This window comes from Buteo buteo, chromosome 2, assembly GCF_964188355.1.
Source record: "Buteo buteo chromosome 2, bButBut1.hap1.1, whole genome shotgun sequence".
Taxonomy (NCBI): domain Eukaryota; kingdom Metazoa; phylum Chordata; class Aves; order Accipitriformes; family Accipitridae; genus Buteo; species Buteo buteo.
The window spans coordinates 62694221-62719165 of NC_134172.1; the positions used below are offsets into that span (position 1 = coordinate 62694221).

General features: G+C 40.5%; 1 protein-coding gene across 7 annotated transcripts in view; it reads right to left on the minus strand.

Annotated features, from left to right (window-relative positions):
* Positions 1–2471: 2471 nt before the first annotated feature.
* NCOA6 (nuclear receptor coactivator 6) overlaps positions 2472–24945 on the minus strand; it is a 47902-nt gene continuing 25428 nt past the window's right edge. For 5 of the 7 annotated variants that reach the window (XM_075058059.1, XM_075058029.1, XM_075058039.1 and 2 more), the window contains 7 exons: positions 23638–24757; positions 16700–16821; positions 12795–15779; positions 11108–11176; positions 9159–9195; positions 6329–6477; positions 2472–3069 (listed from right to left, as the gene is read on the minus strand). In XM_075058059.1, coding sequence (XP_074914160.1) covers positions 3023–3069; positions 6329–6477; positions 9159–9195; positions 11108–11176; positions 12795–15779; positions 16700–16821; positions 23638–24757 — 4529 coding nt within the window. In that variant the 3' untranslated portion in view covers positions 2472–3022. Of the gene's footprint in view, positions 5733–6328; positions 6807–9158; positions 9196–11107; positions 11177–12794; positions 15780–16699; positions 16822–23637; positions 24758–24945 lie in introns of those variants that run through there. The other 2 variants (XM_075058051.1, XM_075058070.1) reach the window with 2 other exon arrangements.

A 24945-nucleotide genomic window follows, 5' to 3' on the forward strand; every position in this document is an offset into this window, starting at 1 on the left:
CAGGACGAGAGGCACAAATTGAAGTAAAAAAATAAGAGAAACTCCACTTAAACATAAGAAACCACTTTTTTTACTGCAAGGGTGGCTGACCACAGGAGCAGGTTGCCCAGTGAGGCTGAGGAGTCTACATCCCTGGAGATACCCCAAATGAGAGTGGACACGGTCATCAGCAACCTGCTTTGCGCAGGGGTGGGACAGGGCTTTCTGAGCCCAGCAGCCCAGTGCTGCGCCAGTGCCTCCAGGAGACCAAAGCAAAGGGGTGCTCTGGGTGTTACACCCATGATCCCCGAGCTGCTGGGGGAATCACTTCAAGGAACTCTGAGGTTAGATACCAGGAATGAAAAAAAATTGGTAAGAGTGAGCTTTGATAAACCTTCTCATGGGAAAACCAAATTCGGCAGCAGGAAAGCACAGGGTCATTTGGGCTGGGCTGGACCTCAGGAGGTCTTCAGTCCAACCTCCTGCTCACAGCAGGGTAAATACCAAATTCAGACCATGTTGTACAGGGCTTTGTCCAGCCAATTCCTGAAAATCTCCAAAGAGGGATCCTGCCACCTCTCTGAGCCCTGGTCCAGTGCCCAGCCATCCCCAGGGAGAATTTTTTGTTCTATCCAGCCAGAACCTCCTCTTTCCATTTATTCTAGTGGTGTCGTCTCCTCCCAGCACCCACCTCCATAAGAGCCTGGGTCCATCTTCTCCAGTACCTGAAAGGGTGATGAAGCCCATCTCCCCCAGCCTCTCCTCTTTGGCCAGGTGTTCCCAGCCCCTGGCCATCCTGGTGGCCCTCTATCGTGTTCCCTCTATGTTAGCAACATCTTTCTTGTGTGTGGGGACGGGGGAGTGGTGGAAGCCAGGTGATAATATTCCAGATGTGGTCTAAGTGCTAAGAAAAGGGCAACAATCACTTCCCTTACCCACTGGCTACACTTCTGCTAGCACAGCCTGGTACAGCAGCCTTCCTCGCTGCATTACATCAGGCTTAGCTTGCTCTCCTTCAGGGCTCTGACCCCAGCCAGTCACTGCCAAGTGCATCAGTAGGCATCAGTACAAGTCTCCTTCCCATGTGTAGGATCTTGCATTTGTCCTTTCCCAAGGTCCTGTAAACAGTGACCACGTCCTCAAGCTTGTCTGCTTCCCTCAATGTGGCGTTTTCCACAAACCTGAATGCATCCCCTCTCTTCCCCTGATTTATTGGTACATGGACCTCGCCTGTGAAGATGACCTTCCAGTTTTGTGGACTTTCTCCAGCTCCTCATTCTCCAGAACTTCCCAGCTGACGTGACCAGCGATAGCAGTGGCAAGGCCAAGCACAGAGCAGGGTGAACACCAGGTTACCTGCACAGCTGCCCCTCGTGTTTCAGGCAGCCTTGATGGGTACATCAAACTGCAGGGCCTCTCCCACTCCAACGAAGACTTTGACAGGCGTGGAGCAAACTGGCATGTGGAATAAAACTGATTCTGCAAACTGGCCAACTAAAGAAGAGGGTTAAGAAACACAACATGGAGGATGGAAGTAAAAATGGGCTATTTCAGAAACTGCTTCCTATTGACTGAACTCATGTGCATGAGTGCATACATAAATTTGTACATGCATATATAAATAGGAGTAGATGCTTTTTGTGGAAACCAACTTCATACTACCCACCCCATCAAGTATGAGCAGCGCAAGCACCTGGGGGACAGCCAGGGCTTCAGAGAACAGGGGCTCTTGGGGCAAGGGAGGAGGTGGCATTCCTTTACCAACATCTGACTTTTCCTGTGCAAAAGATACAGAGCATCCAAACTCTGACAGTGAGGACCGGAGACATTAGCCTTGCTAAGTGTCTTTTACCTTGTGCACAAATAGGTAATTTCAGTCATTATAAAAGGTGACAATTTATATTTAACAAATTATATTTAAGGTGACAAATTATATTTAATCAGCCTTTTGATATACATATTTTTAAAATTCCATAAGAAAAGAAAAAAGGCGTAAGTATCTATTTGTGCACAAAGCAACAAACTATCTGAAAAGACTGGCTTCTCAGTTTCTCACTGTGAGAGCTTCCTGGAACAAAGAGGCTGACCTACTTTCTGCAGCAATACATACAAACCAGTCACCACCGATAGCAGCGTAGTTATCCAGATGAATATACTTCAGGCTACCGCATTTCAGAAAGTCTTCAAACCATTTAATATGGCATTCTTCTCTACCGTGTTTTCCTGCTGAGCAGCTTTATTTGTGGGGAGCAGTGTCTTCTGGGTCTCCTCACTATGTATGTATTGCACATATCCCAAGGGCAGGAGGGTGGCCTTTGCGTTTTTTTTCTTGCTTTGCAGGAACAGCTGCATCGGTTAATTCATTTGTGGTTAAACAAATTCCTTTCTAAAGCTCCATATAAGGAGCTTGCAGGCCTGAGCTCTAAATAATCCCTTCAATCTTCCTGTTTGGAATGATGCTGTTATTGCTGCTAATAATAATACAACCCAAATTACAGGACAATAACATTTATTTAGAGCATGAGGGATTCCACATTATACAAACCCTTAAATTTATTTTTTTGTTTCACTGGTCCATTTCTACAACAAATACATCAGATCTACTATATAATAAAATTATTTACATTTCCAAACAAGATCAGGTTTGTTTATAAACCCTCTTACTGCTATTCACATACAGTACTTAAACAACAGCACAATACATTATTTTAATACCTAAAAATGACAACCCTGTATTCTAAAATTTATGAAAAGTGGAAACAAATAAATTTACAATTGTCTTCCCCACCCCTTCCATTTCATACAAACACATTAACCTAATGTGCTAACCCTGGACTTCACTTTGTAAATCCAGGGGGTTTTAGAAGAACCCAGTTTTTGTATCTATTTATCTGTTTTTTAGAAAAAAATCATTTATTGGGAACAGTATAATATTAAAATGACTTACTGTACAGAATTTTATTTAAAAAAGAAAAATCACAGCTCAAAATTGCTATTGGTAAATTCACACTCATTTACAAGTTTCATGTTTCCATGCAGTAATTTACTTGGATTTTCTTCTTTTTGACTGCATTGCACTGGCACTCGTCTCTGAAATTAAGAGAAGAAAAAAAGCATGGATACGAAGTCGGTAAGCCATTCACCAGAGGTGCACAGATTGCCCTTTTATTTTTCCAAAAATCACACCAGAGTGAAAACCTCTGAAGACCAGGATTTCCACAGAACAGGGACTGACTCTTCACAAGACGTAACACAAATGGACCCTTTACCCTGAAGACAGCTGTCAGCAGCGATACAACACCAAGTTCCCCCTAGCTTCTGTTAGGACACTATTTCCGAGTGTTGAGTTTAACATTTTGAAGTCCTAATATAACGGCCTTAAAAATAAAGAGTCATGTATTTTTAACTGTTCTTTAACTTTAGTTCCCCACATGCCACGACTTGCTCAGCTGTACCACAGAAGGAAGTCTCCATGATACAGCAGTACAGCGCTGGGCACAAACTGCGCCAATCAGACCCAAGCATCATGGAGGTGGTGTTATAAAAAAAAACTTAGGACAGTATTTTGGAACCTGCCATGAAAGTTAAGAATCTAGTTGTTTGAGTCCTTGGAAAGTCAGGTCATTACAAAACAAGTCTCTTCAGTGTACATTATGATTCACAGAAAAACAGCTTATGCAGAAAGATACAAAATATTATATAGCACTGGAGCAGAACAACCAGAAGCACTTGCAGAACCTACAGTGAAAGCAGATGATATTTTCAGTGCACTTACCAAGGCACTAAGTTTCCATTCAAAACAAAAAAAAGAAAAGGAGTAAGGACCAAGGGTATTTGCATCTTTAGATTTTTTAAAAATGTGATTTTAAATGTTGGCAATGTATCTTTACAATATTTTCCAAAAGCTATTACAGCTGTGTGTATTTTAAGAGTCAAAAGGGAAAAAATTTCCAAGACATCTAAAACTAGGAAAGCCATGGTACAACTTCATGCCTGTTAAATGTCATATTAAAAAAAAACAAAAAAACACAGAACCAAACAACATTGCAAAATTTAACAAACTTGAAGCTACAGTAAATGCTGAAACAGCCCTTGCTGGAAAGGTACTGCAAAAAGTGAAAATACCAATACAGTATCAGTTTTCAGAAGTGAAACATCTTAACAGGCACAACTTCCAGTCACCGGAGCTCCCTCCAAGCAGCAATGCTACTTTTAAGTAGCTTGGCCAGTAGCAGCATTAGCTGTAGCCACCCCTGCTGCTGGTGAAGTCTCCATATTTGGGAGAATGAATGGGGCAGCAGTCAGTACCCGTCCCAGTCCCCAGTGCCTTGTGAGCATCACCAGCATCTTGTGAGTATCACCAGCATCTCCCTCGCCTGCTTCTAACCCCAAACCGGACACCGAAACAGGCCGTGTATTTACGGATGAGGGCTGACTTTCAGTGTGTCCTCTTCTCTTACGGTTATCCTTCCGCCTCCTTCCTGATGCTCAGCAAGGGAATTCCTACATGAACTGGTCAAAGTCTACTTCTCTCTCCCTGCTGTAAGTTGTTCCTAATTACCATTTTTATAATGACCTTAATCAGCCTCTATCTTGAAAGGTAACTTTTCCCAGCCCCGCATTCTCCTTAACATGGATTAGCGAGTTTCTCAGGACACAGATAATGTAACCATAGATGTCTAGAGGGAGGCCAGGAGCATACAAAACAAATGTGCTTTCTTAAACTATGATTCACTAATAAAAATGTGGAAAAGAGTAGGCACAAGTGGCAAACCTTGTTACACTTCTTTAGCTACCTCACTAATCCTCCAGCCTGTCCTCTTCCTCAAGAGAGTCTTGTTTTGCTCATTTTCTCTACAACTTGAAAGTAGGCAGTTGCTTGCATGGAGACAAGGTAATCAAAGCCCAGGATACTACACAGTAAGCTGGACCTATGTTTTCAAGCAAAACCCTTAGATACTGCAGCAGTTTCAGATGCATGTTTTAAAAACAATGATTTTACTTACAGAGGTAAATGAATAATACAGTCAATACAAAACCCCTAAGTGAGTTCTGGTATTTTTTAAATTTGACGTACTTTCATGTTCCCACATTTTCAGAATTTGACATGCCACTGGTTGTCATCTTTAGGTTTATTCCTTACAGTATGTGGGGCAGGTCATACGTTTCAGATCCCCTCAAACTCAGGAAGGTATCACCAAATCAATTTTACATTGGCTTCACATTTTTCAAACTTTTCTTCACAATCATGAAAGATAATTTATTTTTACAATACAGATTTAGATTCTTCTGCACAATCCTGCCACAAGAAGTAAATTTAATTAAATTCAGCAGCCACAAAAGTGCAGAACATATAGGTCCCTCTACATAATCTTTGAGAGTCATTGCACAATTACGTATAAGTGGAAGTCTTCTGTGAAATTCTTAAATGCAAATGTTCTTACCATCAAACTTTTAATATCTTCAGTATGGAAAATGGTTGCTGAATTCAACTTGACTTCCTTTTATAATAATTTTGTATTAATACCTCTTTGTTCTGTATGTTATCTTTAAAATATTGGTCGCATGTTGCCTCTTGACGGTCTTTCTCTACCCTCTCGCACAACTTTCATCCATCAGAATTTTTCTGACCCTTAAACATAAGGAGCTGACACAGTTAGCTTCAGAAATGCAGAATGGCACCGTGGACCATGCATTCCGGTAATGACCACGTGTATCACACAAATGCTGCATACTTTGTTAAAGATTGTAACCTGTGTAGAAATAAGGCACGTCAGCAACTGCTAATGCCATGGGTTAATATCTGTAACTTCAGGATTTCACATGTTCTTGGAAAGAACAGCTGAGGCTCTGTGCATTAGCACACAGCACTCCTTGATGCTCCAGGCTGCCATCCAGGCAGCGTTCTGAGCGTGCCTGAACTACAGCATTTGGCTTCACAAGAGCTGACCATGCACTTGGGAAGACTTAAGCATTTGTCTTGTGTCTTTCAGGCTTCAGGGAAAAAAAAAAGTCACTTTTTTACTTGAGTACAGTCCTTTTAATAGCAACACATTTCTGCCAAGAGAATTCAACCTCAACTAAGCAAGCTTGCTGAACACTACGTTGATGAGTACTGCAGAAAACAAGTTGCACAAATTTAACAATGGGAAATTCATACAAGATTTACTGCCAGTACAGATGTCGGTAAACATTTCAACCTGTGTCTAAATCATTGAAACTAGAGTTAAAGCACACAACATTTACAAGCTGTAAACCATCGTTATGAGCCAGCTATTGAAAGGGTTATTATTTGGGGAAGTACATTACTTCCTGCCCTCTCCAGGGAAATGATGGCTGTGCATTTTACCTTTTGCAGTGCTGGATGCAGATGCTGGTCTGGAGGACCTCTTGCGCTGTCCATTCTCTACAGTTTCCTGTGAAGCGGCAGAGTCCTCTGTTCTTGAATTTCTTCTATTTGGAGTTTTAGACTTTTCACAATTCTCTTTTGTCTCATTACTAATAAAGTGGGACAAAATATTTCTGATGAAGTGTAAGAAGAATTATGTTTTTCTATGCAACTCAGACAAGCTGGAGGATGGACCAACACAGGTACCAGTTCCGGACTATTAGCATTGAAGATATGAAATGCTAGAGATACCAGAAGTTTTATCAGATGAAGAATGACCTGAGTAAGCCAGAGTATAGTCCATTTCTATTAAAAATTATCAGAGGATACAGAATTGAGAAGTCCTCAAAGAGAATATTTTCAACATTAGAAGACCAAGAAATTAGATGCATTATAAATTGTCTGCTCTGTTTTCCACAGGTGCCACCATTACTGAAGTCTAGGAAAAGCAAACAAGTTACATTAGAGACTGCTATGATATGGGAATACAGAGTTGAAATTGCAGATGAACATGAGGAATTATGAACTCTTCTGTGAGTATGCCAGCTTTCATTTTTGCTGAAAAGACTCACTCCATTGATCCAAGTGATATCTTCACATATTAAAAAGCTTAAGGTTTATTTAAAACTTTCTTCAAGCTTTAAAGCTTGAAGTTAAAATCCTTTTTTTAATAACAGAAAACTTTTTCTGGTATAAAAAAATAATTTTAGGTAGTGTGGAAATCTGTGTTTCTAGTCACTGAGACAATAAATGGAGTGCTACATTTTGTAATTAAACTCCTCTTTTATTTTATCACTCTTAACCCTGTAACCTTATTCTGAGGTTTGGGTATTTTCTCCTTAATGCATTAATGCCAGACAATTTCCAATGACTAAGTGGTTTCTGAAGATTAAGCTAAACTTATCTGCTGTGAATTCAAAGGTAAGTAATTAGCCAAATAAATTATTCTGCTGATAATGGAAAATGAGAAATAAAACTCATTTCATGCCCTTTGGGTGATACTTGCAAGATTTCAAGAAAGGCTACCTGAATCAGAGAACTGACTGAAAACACACAGAGCAGACCTGTGCATTACAGAGGTTCCACTACAGTGTCACTGTTTCAGAGGAAGTCCTGCTTTGAGAAGAAAAACTACTACAAATACTTGTAGTTTTAAGTAACAGACATCTGAAATAAAACACAGTTTGTCAATGAAAGGAGAAACAAACATTCCCAAGCAAGGAAACACAGCAGAGGAGAATATGGAAACACGTGGATTGTCTCAGATACAAAATAAATATTGAAATCTATCTCCCTGTAAGGCAGTATTATGGGCAATCTATAAAGCGAATCCCCCAAACAGGTCACAAACTGGTCTGCTAAGTAACCTGGGCAGCTGAAACAACAGCCACCTGCTTCAGAGGATACCTCGAGGTAAGCAAACAGGCATCATCAGCTGAAGTTCAGTTATTACAGAGAATTTTTACAGATTCTAGTGACTAATCCATTGCTTGGATTGTCTCATAGGAACCAACACATCACTTCTCTGCTTTTATAGGAGGAAATCAAGTTGGCCCAAGTAAAAATATTTCTAGTGCTTTGCAGGTTGCAAGGTTCCTCTTAAGGTTTTTACCATAATGCATTGAGCTCCAGGAGCTCAAAGCTGACCGCTGTGAGTATCAGCCATCACTAGATTCACAGTTTGCCTGAAAACTTTCCTTCTTTTCCAGTCGTGCTCAGAAAAGCATCAGTCCAGAAAAATCCACAGAGAAAGGCACTTATGGTAACTTGATGTGCTGACTGAGTTTGGAGAATGGTCACACAAGGGACACTTCATTTGGGGAATCCGCTCATCTGTGAAGTGTTGCACCTCCAGCTTTTTAGAAAAATTCTACCCTAAAAAAAACTTGTGAAATTTCAGTTCGTCTTTGATAAAACTAGAAAGATCCCTATCCATGTGAAGGTAAATATAGTTAAATACTGAATACAGAGTCATTCCTGATCTGAGAAAATGTACTGCATTACCTCCCTTACAAAAGACGACACTGCCTTATTTCCTGTTGAACCAAATGAGTGAATTGCACCTCTTGCCCTGCCTTAGGGGATCACTCCACTGACGAGAGCAGCATCAAAAACCTGGTCAGTTGTGCCAGTACAGTGGTCCAAAAACCTTATGAAGGTCTGTCATTACGGCTGCCTAGACTGAATTTAAGAGCCAGGTGGGTTTAGAATCTAACAGAAATAGATCTTGGAAACCATATTTTCTTCTGACAGAACAGAACCATTTGAAATTTGATCTTTTAATTACTGAATGTCTTAATCTGGACAAGATGGAAGTTTCAACCTGGCTTTCCTATCAGGTTTTGGCAAAGTGTCAACAAGAAAACACAGAGGAATTCTGGAGAAAACAGTCACAAAGGCAGAAGAAGAACAAACTTTAGAAAGACTTACTTTCAGAAAACAAAGATTCACATGACAGCTAAGCTGCAGGCTTTGGGGGTTCTGGCTTTGATTTTTTTTCAGAAAATATCAGAACAGTGGAACCATCAAGACATGCAACACTCAGGGCTGAAGGGCTAAGAGGAAACACTGCCCAAATCATGAAGACAGACTCAGGAAAAAGTTACCTTAAATTCTACATTTCAGCAATGTTTTGAAACATTCAACTATCCCAATTTCTTAGCAGGACAGAAAGGGTATGGACAAGAAAATGAAGAGCAGTAGCAAAAGTTGTGCAACTGAAGCAAAGAGAAAGGGACTTCCTCCCATGAAAGCTATATCTATTCTGAATCTACACAAACTATCTCCTTACCTTTGACCAGCAACTACTGGAGCATTTGTTTCAAGTTCTACAAAAGAAAAAGATAATTTTAAAGTCTGCTGTAGAAGTACATATCCGCTGACAAGGCATGACTATCTCACATTTTTTCTCATTATGTATTAGGTCTGAAGAATAAACCTCTCTCTCAAGGCAAAGCAAGCTAACATATCAAAGTACCACATCAGCCAAGTGCTCCTTCTGATTATGGCCTGCACCAGCTAAGACAGAGAAAAGTTAAAAGGAAAAAAAACTGTAGAGAAACTTCCTGACAAGGGCTACTGTCCTCTCCCTTTTTAAACTTCCATTTTAGACAGTTTATTACTTCTAAAACTTCTAGGTTTTATTAGTTTTAAACCTTAAAAACGCTAATCTGGATCTATTATGCATGTAAAATTTTGCCTTAACCCAACCAACTGTCGGAGCAATATCTTCTAATGCAAAGGAAGACAATTTCCTGAAGCCCAATTATACTTCTACTGAATTGAAAAAAATCTCTCAGGAGATTATGTAAAGAGAAGTCTGACCTGCCTTCTTTCTCTCTCTCTTACATAGTGATTTTATACATAAAGATCAGGTTTCCTTTTGAGTCTTCACCACAATAAACAGCTCTCCTTTTCATCATGTAAGATACCTAATCTTTTTACTATCCATCTTTTAATTCTCCCCATATCCACCAGATTCTTTGTTGATAGGGATTATCTATACCTAAACACAGCACCTCTCATGAGAAACTGCCACTGGTTTAGGGACTACCATTACAATGTAATGTATTAACTCACTGTTTGTCACATTGCCTTTATGTACTCCGTCTCACCCTTAAACACCCTGCAGTCTTTGGGATAAAAGTGCATAAAACTGTGGCTTTGCCTTTAAGATCAATTTAGTACCCAAGGAGAAGGAACAAAGGTGTAAAAAAAGTAAGAAAACAGATAGTATCTGTTCCCTTATGTTAAATACCCCTTACAATTTGTATTGCTGGAATATCAGACTCTTCACTGTAAGTGTATATAGCACCATCTAGGAAAAACAGATTTCTTGGTAACAAAAGAAGAATAGACTAAGCAACATAAGGAAAGAGTTACTTTTCTTTCTACTCAAAATTTGAATGGGGAGAATATCCAATAATAAAAGTCAGTAATGTCAGTGCTTCCCCCTCCCAGCAGGAACTCCCTAATGCAGCCACATCAGCACTGGGGCAATGAGTCAGATGCCAATCGACAGGGTGTGTGAACATCTTTAAGTGGAAGTTCAAAGAAAGGAATTTAGTACAATTTGTACTTTCTGAAAGCTCTGCTTCTAATCATATTAGAGATGGCAAATCGAAGGCGAGTGGCACTTCCCATCCACAAGTCCACATCTATCCATTTTCCCTACTCATCTTGGAAATTACTTTTTTAAAACACCACAGAATTGATGGTGAGACACCATGATAATAGATGACAATGACAAAAAGTAATCTGCCAGGGCTCCATCCTTGACACACTGCTGAGGGTTCATTAAAAGTTGAACAGAAATAAAAGGATTACAACTCTAAAACTTATGTTCCCAGCATGGCTTTTGAAAATATTTTCAGAAGTGTCCCACATAAAAGAAAAACTCCTACTTGCTCTTAACAAAACTTCAAAACTCAAACACAACATATCATTACAAATGCAGTCCCTCCACAGATTATGACTATCTAAAAACTGTCCTGGTGATTTTTTCATTTGTTTTACTTGATCCCATACTGGATCTCCAACAAGGCTTTGGAGACTTTTAAAGCACAATGTATCTAAAAAAGAAAATCAATCCCAAAAGCACAAATAAAAAAATAAAAAAAACCAAACAACCCCCAAACTACCAAGCATATTAGTGACCATTAAATATGCATTAAAATAAATGAATTTTCAATTACAGAGTTTAGTTCACCTATATTCTTGCTTTTCCAAAGTAAGATTTACCTGTTCTTTGAACAGTACTTTCTGATGGTGCAACTGAACTTTTTTTCTGTGTTAAATGCTGAGAGGATGCTAGAATAAAAGTGGAGGGAAAAAGCATTATTTTCAAAGGGAGTCACAAGAATTTTCGTTGTGCAATTGCGCTGCTTTTACAAAATGCTCTATCTTCCAGCTTACTGCATTTTTTCATTTACAGATGCAATTTTTTTAACCTACCCTCTACTTTCCCCCCACCACACATACCTCCCCAGTTTTAGAAAAAAGTTTGGCAAAACTATCCCAAGCGACTTTTCTCAAACTAGAATGAGTGATGAAATTAAGTATCATAAACCACATTTTTAAAGGTAACAGCTTTTCACCAAACTGAGAAATGAAAGAAAGTCCTAAAAATTAAGGAGTTTAGTCCCTCTAAGTTTAATGCTCATTTCAACAGAAGTTCTGAGGAATAATAGCATCTTTGTTAATGAATCAATGCCCTCACTCTTTCAATTAAATTGCAAGAGGGCAAAATATGCTCCAGAGGCTCCCTCAAAGTCCTTTAGCAATAAGATCATGTGACTTAACATTTCTTAGGTTGCCAAGTTAAAAAATAAGATGGAAAAACAATTCTTGTTGGGCTAATGCTTTCTAGTCTCCTCTTATATGTGATAATGAATTTACAAAGAACATCAAGATAAAAAGTTAAACATTCCTGTTTAAAGAATATCCACTTCCATTTTTCTCCTTACAAACCAGAATTCTTTCTGTGAAGCTCAAAGTAATAATTTCCATTTTCTCGTGGCATACAGCTGCAACAACCTAATAGCCACAGGGAAAGTCACATTCAAGCTGAACTTCTCAGTTCCACTGACTTCTGTGGATTTTATCTTCCATGATTTTATCTTTTGTGTCTAAACTTGTGATGTAAAGCACAATGGATATTCAGACAGCTTACTTCAAGAGTGATGGTTTATTTCCACACCATTTTCAATAGATTAAAAATAGCATCAAGAAATAGCAGCAATGTCATAAATAAAGTCTGTCAGATGCTCAAATTAAAATGGTAAAGGAGAAAACAGTTCAGATGTGAAGGTATTTTATGTTTTTGAATTGGACACAATTCACTTATAATAACTTTTTCAGGTATTTCTCTGAAATAAGCATTTTAATTCTTCCCTAGACATAAGGGGTTTTGGCGTTTCTTTTTCTTCTGGAGGTTGTTCAGCTATTTCCTTAGAGGGTTAAGGTTATTCAAAAAGGGAACTAGTATTATTAGGATTAACTCAAAATATCATAATTAAGTCAATAAATCAAAATAAGTTACAAAAATTAAAAGTCTGGCAAGACTGAAGCAGAACACAAGTATATCTAACAGTATAAAAGGCACCTTAAGTACTACTTTTGTCATTACTGATACATCCACGTTTTCTCCTTAATTCTAAGAGTTACATGAAGTCACTTCTCTGTTACTGCATCATATGTTCATGACAAATACCCCATCTAAGCAGTAAATGGAAACTGAAATAAAACATCTGAAACATGAATCTTAGTGAAATACAAGCCTGTGTCACTCGGATATTAGAAACAAAAAAGCAGTTGTCGGCCTTGCCTACAGTGTCTAAATTTTATTATGTTAATGGAAAAAAGCACCTAGGAAGTTAACAAAAGCAATCTTGTTTCTTCTATTTATGCAGGGTAGCACTGAACTTACCTGTACTTTGTAGCAGTTCCTGATGTGCTCCTGCTTTTTCCTCCACCACACCAACCCCAGTTTGCTCAGCTGGTAAACTGCTGTGGTTACTACCATTAGTGCTTGGTGCTGCAGGCACGGGGTCTGGGACTGCAGGAGTGGTTACAACCGACAGGACGCTCGTAGGAGGAGTGCTTGTTGGTACGCTTGGAGATGCAGAGGCAGGAGCAGCAGCCGCAGTGCTGACACTCGAACTGCCAGCCCCAGAAGTGCTCTGTTTTATAAGACTGGGTGCTGGAGCTGTCACAGTTTTATTATCTAGTTCTGCTGGTGATTGCTCTGTTCCCAAACTATTTGGGACTGACATTTCTAGTCCCTGACCTTCTGCTTCTCCATCCAAAGCATATTGCTCTTCCCCTTTCTCAAGGGAGCCAGTGACTTTCTTGCACGCTTTAGTCAGCAAGAGTTGGCCAATCTTGTCTACTTTTCCCTTTCCCTTACTCGAAGAAACAGGACTGCGTCTGTTCCCAGATCCTGGACTACTTGTAAGAAGAGGTGAAACCACAGGTCCAGACTGCATTGCTGTAACAGAGCACTGGTCGCTTGACCCACCACTTTGAGAAGTGGTCTCCTCTGGGCTGAAGTCTTTGACTTGCTGAGCAGGAGGATGTGAAGGAACACTGGAAGAAGTTGTAGCAGGAGAAGACAGCTGAATAGGAGGTGCCAAGGGATTAAGAACCAGTGGCCTGCTGGTGGGAATACTAGAAACAGGACTGCTGGATGATGTGCTGGGAGGAGTGGGCCCAGAGAACTTTATATTCTGCGGTATATGCAAAGGACCAACAACCGCAACTGACTGAGGCATTAGACTAGAGTTAGAAGTCATCGGGGCTGCTGGAATCGTACTTGATTGAGAGCCCTTCATAACTTGAATTATTGACGATGAGTTTATAAAAACGGGTGTAATGAACTGTGGCCGGGAGTTAGACTGAACTGCTGACTGTCCCTCAGAAACCATAACTTTGCTCCCTACGTTGGGCATTGTGACAACAGTCGACACCAAAGCAGGTTGCAAGTGAGATGGCAACGGTGCTGATGTATTAGCAGAAGATGTAATAGGGTTTGAAGTTACAAAAACTGTTATCTGGTTGGGGGGTAAAGAACCTGAAATAGAAGAGCTGACAGGCCTTTGCATTACTGGAGGAACACTCTGTGCAACATTTGAGTTCATTTCTCCCAGTTCCTGGTGCCCTGGATTTGAACAGGGCTCATTATTTTGAGGCAAGCTAAGTGAATTAGATGGCTCTTTGCTCAAGGATGAATCTTGTAGTGGAGGAATGACAGCTATCTTCTTTAGCTCCTCACCAGTAGTGACTATCGGTGCCATTTCAAGACCAGTCAGCCCAGGGGGCTTAATGGTTACATTAGGAGCTCCAGAATTATCAAGAAGTTGACTTAAAGAAGTTGGTGCCTCCCTCATAGCTGGAGATACCATGGTTTTACTTTCCTCCATGACTGGAAGCTTACTGGTGTCTAAGGCTTGCCCATCTTTTTTTGACTGTTCTTCTGAAACCAACATTTTCATTTCTGGAGTAGGGATACCTTTTAGTTCAATACTTGGCTGGTCTTTGTTACCTTGGACACCTTGTGCACTTTGACACTCATTATCTTGAGGCACACTAAGGCTCTCTTTATTGTCTTCAGGAATGCCAGTCATAGCAGGTGCAGAAATAGCAGGATTCTGATTACTTAGCATGTTATTATTTTGAAAACTTGTAGTCACAGGTGTCGGCAAAGAAGAGGGACCAGCCATCATATTTCTTTGTAATTCCATGTTCTGCAAGAGAGATGGGTTCTGCTGAGTTGTCAATGATAATTTAGCTGCTTTTGAATTCTGTCTGCCAGGGCTTGGTGTAGTTTTCCTACTGGATCCAGGACTAGACCTTCGACTATTGCTTGGACTTGCTCTCTTTGTTCCTCCAGTGTTGGTTTGTTTTCCTGAATTAATGACCACGCCTTCCAATTTGTGTGACTGTGGAGCAGCAAAACTAGACTGATTGTTAATTGTGAGATTTGATGGGGCTTGTCCAATGGCCTTCAAAGTAGTGGGATTAAGACCCTGCTGATCAAATCCTCTATTGAGATTAGGCCTGGGAGGTAAAGGAATATTAATCTGGGGAGGGAACAGACCAGCTATAGAAGCATTGAGTCTCTCTGGAGACAAGCTAATTTCTGATGGTTCTGTGCTAGGTGGACGGTTATTAGGAGTCTGAGGATAGTATGGCCTTGGGCTTGCTCTGTTCGGGGTTTTAGGCCTTGAAGTTTGTGATGGGGTGGCAACATTTGGAAAATGGTGTGTAAGAGCACTAGGCAGAGAATTAGACTGCTGCTGGGGACTTGCACCTTGTGCAGTTGAAAGTGGAGACGGTCCAGGTTTGGGTCCCGTCATCATTAATTGGTTCTGTGAAACTACTAAATGAGATGTCAAATTATTCTGAGCTACTGATGCTGGGGGGCCTTCAGCTCCACCTCCTTCTGGAAGGGAGGATACTGATGAAACCTCTCCAAGGGGTGAGCTGGAAGGATTCTGTACATTATCTTGATAAACCATTTTTCTTGCATTATTTCCCAGAGGAGGATTGCCTGGCAAGGAAATTCTTTGTTTATCAGGAGATGGAGGCACTGATCCAGGACCTTGGAGGTTAACCATTACTGGCATGTTACTGCTTTGCTGCATTGGCATTCGTTGAGCATCTGGATTCAGAGGCCCTCTAGGTGGGTGAACTCCTTGTGGTACAGGAAGCCTGACCGATTTGGGATCCTGCTGCATCATAAGCATCATCATCATCTGCTGCTGTTGCTGTGGTGTTTGTGGCGGTGCCTGGGCTTGCTGTGGTGGTGGCTGTGGTGGCTGCTGCTGCTGCTGCTGTGGCTGCTGTGTATGTGGCATGAGTTGAGGTGGCATCTGCTGAAGTGGTCTTTGTTCCACCGGCTGAGATGGATAACCTAAGATGACAAGATGATACATTCATTAAAACCAAACAAAGATCAGAGAAAGCAGAATTCCTGTAACAAACAGGATCAGACAGATAGAAAGTATAGCCAGGAACCTGTTTATCTTATGGAAGAGCCACATTAATGAAACAGGCTTTACAAATAAGGACAAAGATTTTACTTAATTCTTAAAAATATTTTTACTTAATGTGTGAATGACTTGCATGACACTTAATTGGAGATCTCTTAGTGTAACATATCAGCTACTAGCTCCAGATTCATGTCACCTGAAAAGTCTCTGCAGCTGTCCATGGGCTTACTTTCACTTACAAATGCAGAGTTGGACTTTCACTAATTATCATTCCTTAAAACAAACTAAACATTTGACAGGCCCTGTGGGACATGGACTAGCATACCTGCTACAGGTCTGACATTTTCTAGTGTACAAAGTAGAATCTGTCATGTATTACCTGGCCAAAAACGGTGCTAAGAATCACCCGTCTGGCTCATAATATAAATTCCTTTGTGGATTTTGGATTTAATCCTCCCTACGTGCAAAGGATAATTCCAACTGCAACCTCTATTTCTTAACTCTAAAAAATCAGCCATTGGTTAATGCTGAATTTTTTAAGGCATCAGTCTGTGCTACAGCTAGAAATACAGAAATTTTTACCAATTATGTTATTGCTGAATAACTCTACAGTATTGACTATGATTTCTGCAGGATGATACATGAGAATGTGGCCACCTCTTCATTTTGAGCTAATTCAAAGAAAACAGTTAAACAATAGTACCAATTAGTTACTAGGAGGAAAAAAAAGCTTTGGACTTGAATGTGTGATAACACAAATAAAATAGAACTGTCACAAAGATCAGTTAAAAGCTCTCCTATAGTTATTACATTCAGATAATACACACAAAAATCCTAGTACCTGGTGGCCTACTTGCAAAATCTGAAAGTTTAGGGCCTGAATTATCTAAATTCATTCCTTGTTCTCCAGACATCGATGACTGATCACTCTCCTCCAGGCCAGCTGGACGTGGTTCTGAAGAACTGAAAGAAAAATAATTGCAGTTAAGATCCAGCCCTCACATCAGTCTTTGACTTCTGCTTCCATAACTAAGTACTCAAGTAATTAATTCCTAGCATTTTTCACAGACCAGCAAGTAACTCACTAAAATGCACTGCTACCTCTGGCATAACATGACAAATGTGAACACAGAGCCTACGTCTGCTGACAGTCACTCCTGTGCCTTAAATACTACCGAAAAGACAACAAGTTGCCTGGTGCTCTATTGATCTTAAATATTTCTTTCCTTTGTTTCTACCTTGAATCTGAGTTTTATAACCAAGAGAATGCCAACGGATATTCCAAATTATATAGATAAATATATTTAAAATAAACAGGCTTCTCTCTAATACTGCTGTGACATCTGTATAGGTAAGTAAGTATCACAGGTAAATGCATGGGAATTTATTTTAATGGTAGCACCATTTCTTCCAGTATTGTACCCAGAAGTGACTAGCTCAGGGTATCAGAGACCTCTGTTAACATCACAGCAAAACCACACTGACGTGTCAGACATTGTAAGTCACCCGCCAGAGCACAGACCTCTGTGGGATACTTGAGGCTCTGTAAGTGATCACAGCATGGTTTGGGTTGGAAGGGACCTTAAAGATCATCTAGTTCCAACTCACCTACCTTGGGCAGGGACACCTTCCACTAGACCAGGTTGCTCAAAGCCCCATCCAGCCTGGCCTTGAACACTTCCAGGGATGAGGCATCCACAACCTCTCAGGGCAACTTGGTCCACTGCCTCACCACCCTCATGGTAAAGAATTTCTTCCTAATGTCTAATCTAAATCTACCCTCTTTCAGTTAAAAACCATTACCCCTCAATCCTATCACTACATTCCCTGATAAAGACTCCCTTCCCATCTCTCCTGTAGGCCTCCTTTCGGTACTGGAAAGCTGCTGAAAGGTCTCCCCACAGCCTCCTCTTCTCCAGGCTGAACAACCCCAAGTCTGTCAGCCTGTCCTCATACGGGAGGTGCTCCAGCCCTCGGGTCATCTTCATGGCCCTCCTCTGGACCTGCTCAAGCAGGACCATGTCTTTCTTATCCTGGGGACCCCAGAGCTGGATGCAGTACTGCAGGTGGGGTCTCACCAGAGCATAGTAGAGGGGCAGAATCCCCTCCCTTGACCTGCTGGCCATGCTTCGTTTGATACAGGCCGGGATACAGTTGGCTTTCTGGGCTGTTAAGTGCACACTGCCAGCTCATATTCAGTCTTTCATCCACCAGTACTCCCAAGTCTTTCTCCAGGGGTACTTCATGCTCCAGGAGACTCTCTAGGACCATTTAAAATTGTTCAGATTGAACACCTAATACTTCCATTGGATCAAGACAGCTTTTGCAGACTTAGAAAAAACAAGTTTCCATAGCTATCAATATATATGGTCAGAGGATGTAAGATAAAGACGGATGAAGAGTAAAAGACCTTAACTGCTTATCGGCTTCATGAATATATGAAGGCTGTAGGGAGATCTACATAGTAAAAGCTCCGAGTTAAAATTAAAGACATCAAAATAAGCCCACTGCCAACAAACAGAGACAGAATAAAGCAGAAATGCCAAGGACAAAAGAAATTTTCAGCAAAATAAGAATTTGAAGCATGTAAAGGTGGAGAGATCTACCTCATTTAATTTTACTTGAGAGTAACAGTTTCTGGCATCTGTACAGCTGACATGGAGAGACCCAGGCCTGTCCTAATGTGCTATTAAGTACCCAACCAATGTTCAAAAAGGAGTGTGTGACTTGAAAGTCCCTGAACTTTCACGGGTCAAAACTAGGGAGAACATAAGCCAAGAGAGAAGAAAGGTAAGAAATGGGGCAAACAACAGAACCATTCCAAGCGCTGCTGCTGAGCGGACAAGTATTGCCAAAGAAAGTAGTTAGAGTTATACCTTTTGTCTAATCCAGCACACCACCAATTTTTGTGATGCAGTTGTTGTAGGCTTACATGCCTCCACCAATAAATTTGATGAAAATTGGCAAAATACATACACGTGCCCCAGAAGCATTGTATTAGCAGCCACAAATGAACAAAAATTCTGGCAGCAGTATCACCCAGAGGAGCTGCAGCCTTTGATGTAGGTGCCAGCAAATAACTGGAATAACTGCCTAAAATTGTGAATACAATCTTAAATTTGTAATTTTGCCATTTATTATTTCTTGATAATGGTGGGAGATTAAAAATGCTACAGTTAAAGATTAGATAAAAGCCAATGCAGAGCATCACTGCAAACAGGTTTAACCTAGAAAACAATCATGGTGCAAAATCGATCTTAGAAAACATCTCCTGCCAGATGGGTCTAATCGGGCAAAATGTACAAACCTTGCAAAACAGACATGAGTTTTGTTTGCTAGCAAAGAAGAGCAGTTATTATAGGAAAGACTGCTACGGTAATCGCTGGAAAACTTAAACATAACTTGAATTTTGAAGGTAGCTGAAATTCACTGGGCATATTTAGCAACCACCACCCATCAAAAACCCCCAAATTCTGAATACGAATAACAAGCAAGATGAGAAGTTTGTGTGAGGGGGACAAATATTCTGGTTTGGTTTTTTTTTCCCTTTTTCTCTGGATGTAAAAAAAAAAACAAACCCAAACCCAAACAAAATACCAGCTGCACATTACATACAGTATGGATTGTCATAAGTGAACCCTTTGCTCCACCAGCTGCATTCTCAAGCACATTCTTCAGATACAAAATCCCTCGTCAGACGGGAGAGAGAACTCCAGAAGACAAAAAAATAACCAAAACACCCCCTCTCCACCCCCCCAAACCAAAAAGGACTGCAGATGCTGAAATAAGGCATGCAAAAATAAAATTACAGTACAGATGCAAGCAGAACCAGCCCTGCCGACACAGTACAATGCTCTGCAACAACTGCTGCTTTTATAGAAAGGCACTCATCCTCTGATGCTAAATGAGTTTCATTTCCCATGTGTACAGGGGGACTGTCACCTCCAGACCTGGAGTTAAAAGCTCTCTAAATCTGGTTGAGAAAAATTTCTTTGTCCTGCAGTGCTGTTCACCAGCTGCCCATCACACTTCACACTGGATACTGCAAATCTGAATGCCAGCAGTGATTTCACCAAGTGTATTATTTCTGTTCTAGAAGTACATGATGTTTACAGTCTGTGCACAGGGGAACATTAAACAACTGTTTGTTTGTGCATGTATTTAATAGAATTAACTAACACGTTTTATCTACAATCACATTTCCTTTAGCATCTTTTTCTCAGTTTACACCCCCTTACCTACAGTCTTCAAGTTCAGAAAATAGACGCACTTTTAAACAACCTACTTTTCCAAAATAGCATTGGAATGAAAACCAAGACAAGTTCCTCAATTAAGCAAACCCTTAAAACTATTTCAGACTCAGATGAATAAACTCTTTCAATAGCTCACTTATCCTACATACATTCCAATATGGCTCAGTCTACAAACCATATTTGCTAAAGGTACTTTTGTTATTATATTATTACATCTCAGAAATTATTTCTAAGAAAAAAAACAGAATCATTTTGAGCATGTTTATCAAATTAGCTGCATTTCTACATAAGGTTTGCTGCTCTGAATTCTAAAATTTCTAAGGAAGAATGACAGAGAAGAAGCCGAAGTGAAAAGCATCCTGATTGCTTCTGACACAGAAGAAAGTGATCCAAATCAAATTTAAAAGAATCAGCAGTTCCAAGAGAGGAAAATGCTGAGCTTGCCTAACAATGCTAGGGAAGCCAAGAGCAAATGAGGCAGGAAGGTATTGCAGCCAGTTCTCATAGCAGTCACCCTCCTTTTGCTGGAGTATAATCTCAAAAAATATTTTTAAGGATAGCTCCCTTCTTAATGCTCCTGCAAGAATAAAGTGATTAATATACAGCCCATTGAGAAACAAAATGCTAATCCATACCAGGTGCCAAAACAGCATTCTGCAGGTAGCAATCGCAAGAGAATGTTCACTGAAAATTTAAGTGATGGAATAAGTACAAAGTGGTATTTCCTTTGTTAAGTACGCCAAAATCTGATTAAAAGCCTGGTTTAAGAGTTAGGAATTCTTTTTGAGTTGTCATAGCTCAATAGAAAAGCTGTAATTTAGGCTTCTTTTGTTGTGAACACTTTTTAATGAACAAATAGTCTTGTGGGGCTTTGTAAGCTCATAGGAGAGCTTTATATATTTTCTTGATATTCCCAGGCCACACTGAAGCTGGGTGATCATCAGTAAGACCAATGAAAACAAAATCCTAACAAGGCTTTTCTTTAATGGATTTTCTTTTCAGAAGAGAGTGCTCTCTCTGAATCCTCTGTCATTTCCCTGGCAAGACAGCTCACTACAGTAGTAGTTACTATTATTTTATTGGAACCTATTTAAAATTGAAGCTTTTTTTTTTTTCCCTTCCTTCACATAGCACCAGATCTTTCCTACCTAGAAGTACAAGGCCATTTTTGTCTTTGGTTTGGGGCAAAAAAATCCCACTTTCCATGAAAGATGTAGATGACAATAGTGATACAAGGTTTGCGTATTTTACTTCACTGCAAATTATCAGCAGTGCCTTCTGGTACTATACAAATTGCTGCTGGGTAGCAGCTATGCAACATGAATGGTTTTGATACAAAGAAAAATAAGACATTGTTATTGTTTGAAAGACATCTGGATAGCTTTGAATGTCAGGTGAACAACAAACAGGAAAGTATCTGCTTGTTATTTATTTGAGACTCTCTGCAGGATCTAATGTATCAAAAGCAGGAAGATGCACATTCTACCATTATGCTACTACTATTCTTTACAACTGGACAACACAACACTACCTCGTGCAATGTACCGTTACCACCTGCTCCTGCCAAATTACTTGCATTTAAGATTTCTGGAATGGCAAAATTAAGACACTTACATGCCCTCATGTATCTCCCTTCCACAGAGCCAAAGACTATCAAAGCTAGAAAGCTCAGCACATCAACACCTATGGCCTTCCCTACAGGCCTGCCCTGCTCCTTGTGGCAGCACTGCAGCTGGATGGATCGTGGCTGTCCGTAGCTGCCCACCTGGGCATGAATGATCCCTGTTCTACACATTGCAGAAGCTGATGAGGTTTAACAAGTCAGGCACTGCAAGAGACAAGCTGGTATCTCAGTTTCCAAATCACCCCAACATTGCAGTCTAATCACACACTGGCCACTTGGTTCTAGGTGAGTTACTTTAACCAGGTTTTCACAGCTGGCCATAGACTGTTCACTCCTTCAGATTTAATCTGAAATCACATGGCCTGTTCTGCAGCAGTGTTGAGCTGATAAGCCATACCAGGACCATATATAATTATATAGCAGGTATTTGAAAGACTTTTGTCAAGGCCTATTATATTAGCATCTTTGCTTTATCTTTGCTATGCAGCATTTCTGCATCTGTAAAATGCATGTAACAGCTCCTGCATTTTATTTTAGTACTAGTTAAACCAATTAACAATTGTCACAGAAGATCACTTGCTATAGATGATGCGAGTTGTTTCAGTCCAGAACTAAAATGTCCATGAGAAAATTAATTCCATTTTCATGAAGGAATCTTGACATTGTGCATAAAATGCAGGTTGTGGCTACGCACTGAATAACCAAGGGAAAAAATAAAATATCGAACAGTTGCTTAGTACTTGAATGCCATCCACTCTTTGCACTGAACTGGACATCTGTCCCTGGAAAAGGTGGCATAAACTTCAGGTTAAAGACTTGCAATGATTATTCAAAGGATTGGGACTGGTGGAACCAGAGCCACACCAGTAGCTTAATGTGCCTTTGCTACCTTTTTGTTTGTTTGTTTAAGAATTTAACTTTGGAATTTCGATATTCTTGGGTTATAATTTTCTGTGCAGAGTTATTCCATTTTTTCTAAAGCAAACTGGAAACAATCCCCAGATGTTCCATCAGATGGATTTCTGTCAATGCCCCTGTGGCTCATCTGCAGCATCAGAATAATTAGATACAGCATATCTGCCTTTACCATTTTAGCTAAATAATGGTACAGCAGCACTAGTCTACCACCCTGTGCTGGTATTAGTAGACTGTCAACAGCAAAAGGTTATAGGACAGCTGGTCAACGAAGAATACGCTGGCCAAAGAGGAATGAAAGGATTCAGCAATCTCATATTTCCACTAAACAGGTACATTCATTCATCTCTCAATATTACCCATTTGCCTCTTCCCTCTCAGGAGTTGTGGGTTTTTTTCCATCCTAATCTCTCCTAGGGCAGGAAGACCACCACTGTTGGGCCTGTTATCCTCATCCCCAGGAAGTACCAGATTCCTCCCCCTATATTCTAGTTGCAGCTTCAACTAAGAGAGAAGTCCAGCTCAATTCCAGGCAGAAACACATCCAGATATACATATAATTCAGGAAACAACCCCGCAAAAATCTCTACTGCACATGTGACATGGAGGCTTCTAATTCTTCTGAAAGTACTTCCCAACCTTTGATCGTGGCTGTCAGGCTGCTTAAAAAAGGCAGCCTCCTCTTCCAAGGGCTGTGGCACCATGTGCCACATTCTACACTTCCTTTACCCAGTAAACATAAAGAATGGTGCCATTAAAATTGGGTTTATAATTCATCTGGGATGTTTGCATGGTTTTTTTTTAATCTTGAATGAACTTTCCAGTGGCAGAGTTGCCAATGGGTTATCATTTAACTCTTGAGAGAAACTGCTAGAGTATGAAATAATACAGGTCCTTTCTCACCCCATACTTGCTGAAAAAATATTGACAAGTTGCCTGTGGAGCCTCCCCATGCCCCTTATAAAAACAATGTAATATTAAACCTACGTTGTTTGTTCTAGTTGTTGATTATTTTTCTTCTTCCTTGGAGGCTTCTTCTTCTTCGGCTTGTTGGCATTCTGATTATTTTGTTTGTTGTTCACACCAAAGTGTCCTGCTGATATATCGCTTTGTAGAAGGTTAACCAAGAGCGGACTTGTGAGCGTAACATCTTTATTGACAGGAAAAACAGGATTCTGCCCACAGGAAATCTGATTCCCATTTGGCGTTCCACTAAATCCTGTATTGAAAGGCAGCCCATGGCCAGAGAAATGACTCCCTGAAGCATTGTTGTTTCCTTGCATTGCTTGCATGTGAGAAGACACCATGTTTGGCTGCTGCACAGGAACATCCGGTAACATCTGTGTCAAGTTCACATCATTATTTGTTGTAGTAGTAGTATCCCCAAGTTGCTGAGATATGTGAGGACCAGGTCCAGTGGGTCTTAAAACTTGCCCTTGAATTCCCATAACCTGAGAAGGATTACCGTTCACAGGGCCTTGCTGTGCCATCATCTGCCCAGTAAACTGCACCATGTTTCCTTGCATGTTTGGGGTTGGTCCTCTCATCAGTTGAGCTGGCCCCGTCATAACATTGGACTGGTTTTGAGTACTAAAAGGCTGTTTATTTCCTTGCATCTGAGTGGTCATCATCTGTTCCATCATTGAGTTTTGCTGCAACAAGACCTGGCCCTGAGGTCCCATCATCTGATTGTGTGTAGACATCATCTGTTGTCCCTGCTGGGGAATCATCTGTTTGGGTGGGGTCATCCTTTGGGGAGAAGGACCAAGATTTTGGTTTTGTGGTGTCACCATCATTTGGCCTTGTGGCATGAGCTGAGTTCGAGAAAGTATCATCTGGTTTTGAGGATTCAGCGATCCCTGAGCCTGAATGTTTACCATCTGTCCTTGAGAGGATACAATTTGCTGATGCATTCCCATAAGCTGAGACTGTGGTCCTTGCTGAGGCTGTCCCTGTATGTTGCCCATGTTAACTTGTGGCACCCCACTAGCACCAGCCTGCTGGTTGTTCATATTTCCATGAAGTCCCATTAGATTGGTCTGCATCATATTTGGTGGGCCATGTGGTGCTTGCATCTGATTTTGAGGAGGTCCAGATCCTTGGCCACCTTAAAAAAAAATTAAAAATTGCCAGTAAGAAACTGATTTGAATGGTATAAGAGTTTTCACAACTTTCGATGTCGAGTAAGTACTCCAAAATTTTTTTCCTCCCTTTTCAAATGAACTGGAATATCTGACACATTTGCAGTCCTGTGATGCAGTGTTTGATGCTACAGATACATGTCAGTTGTCAAAA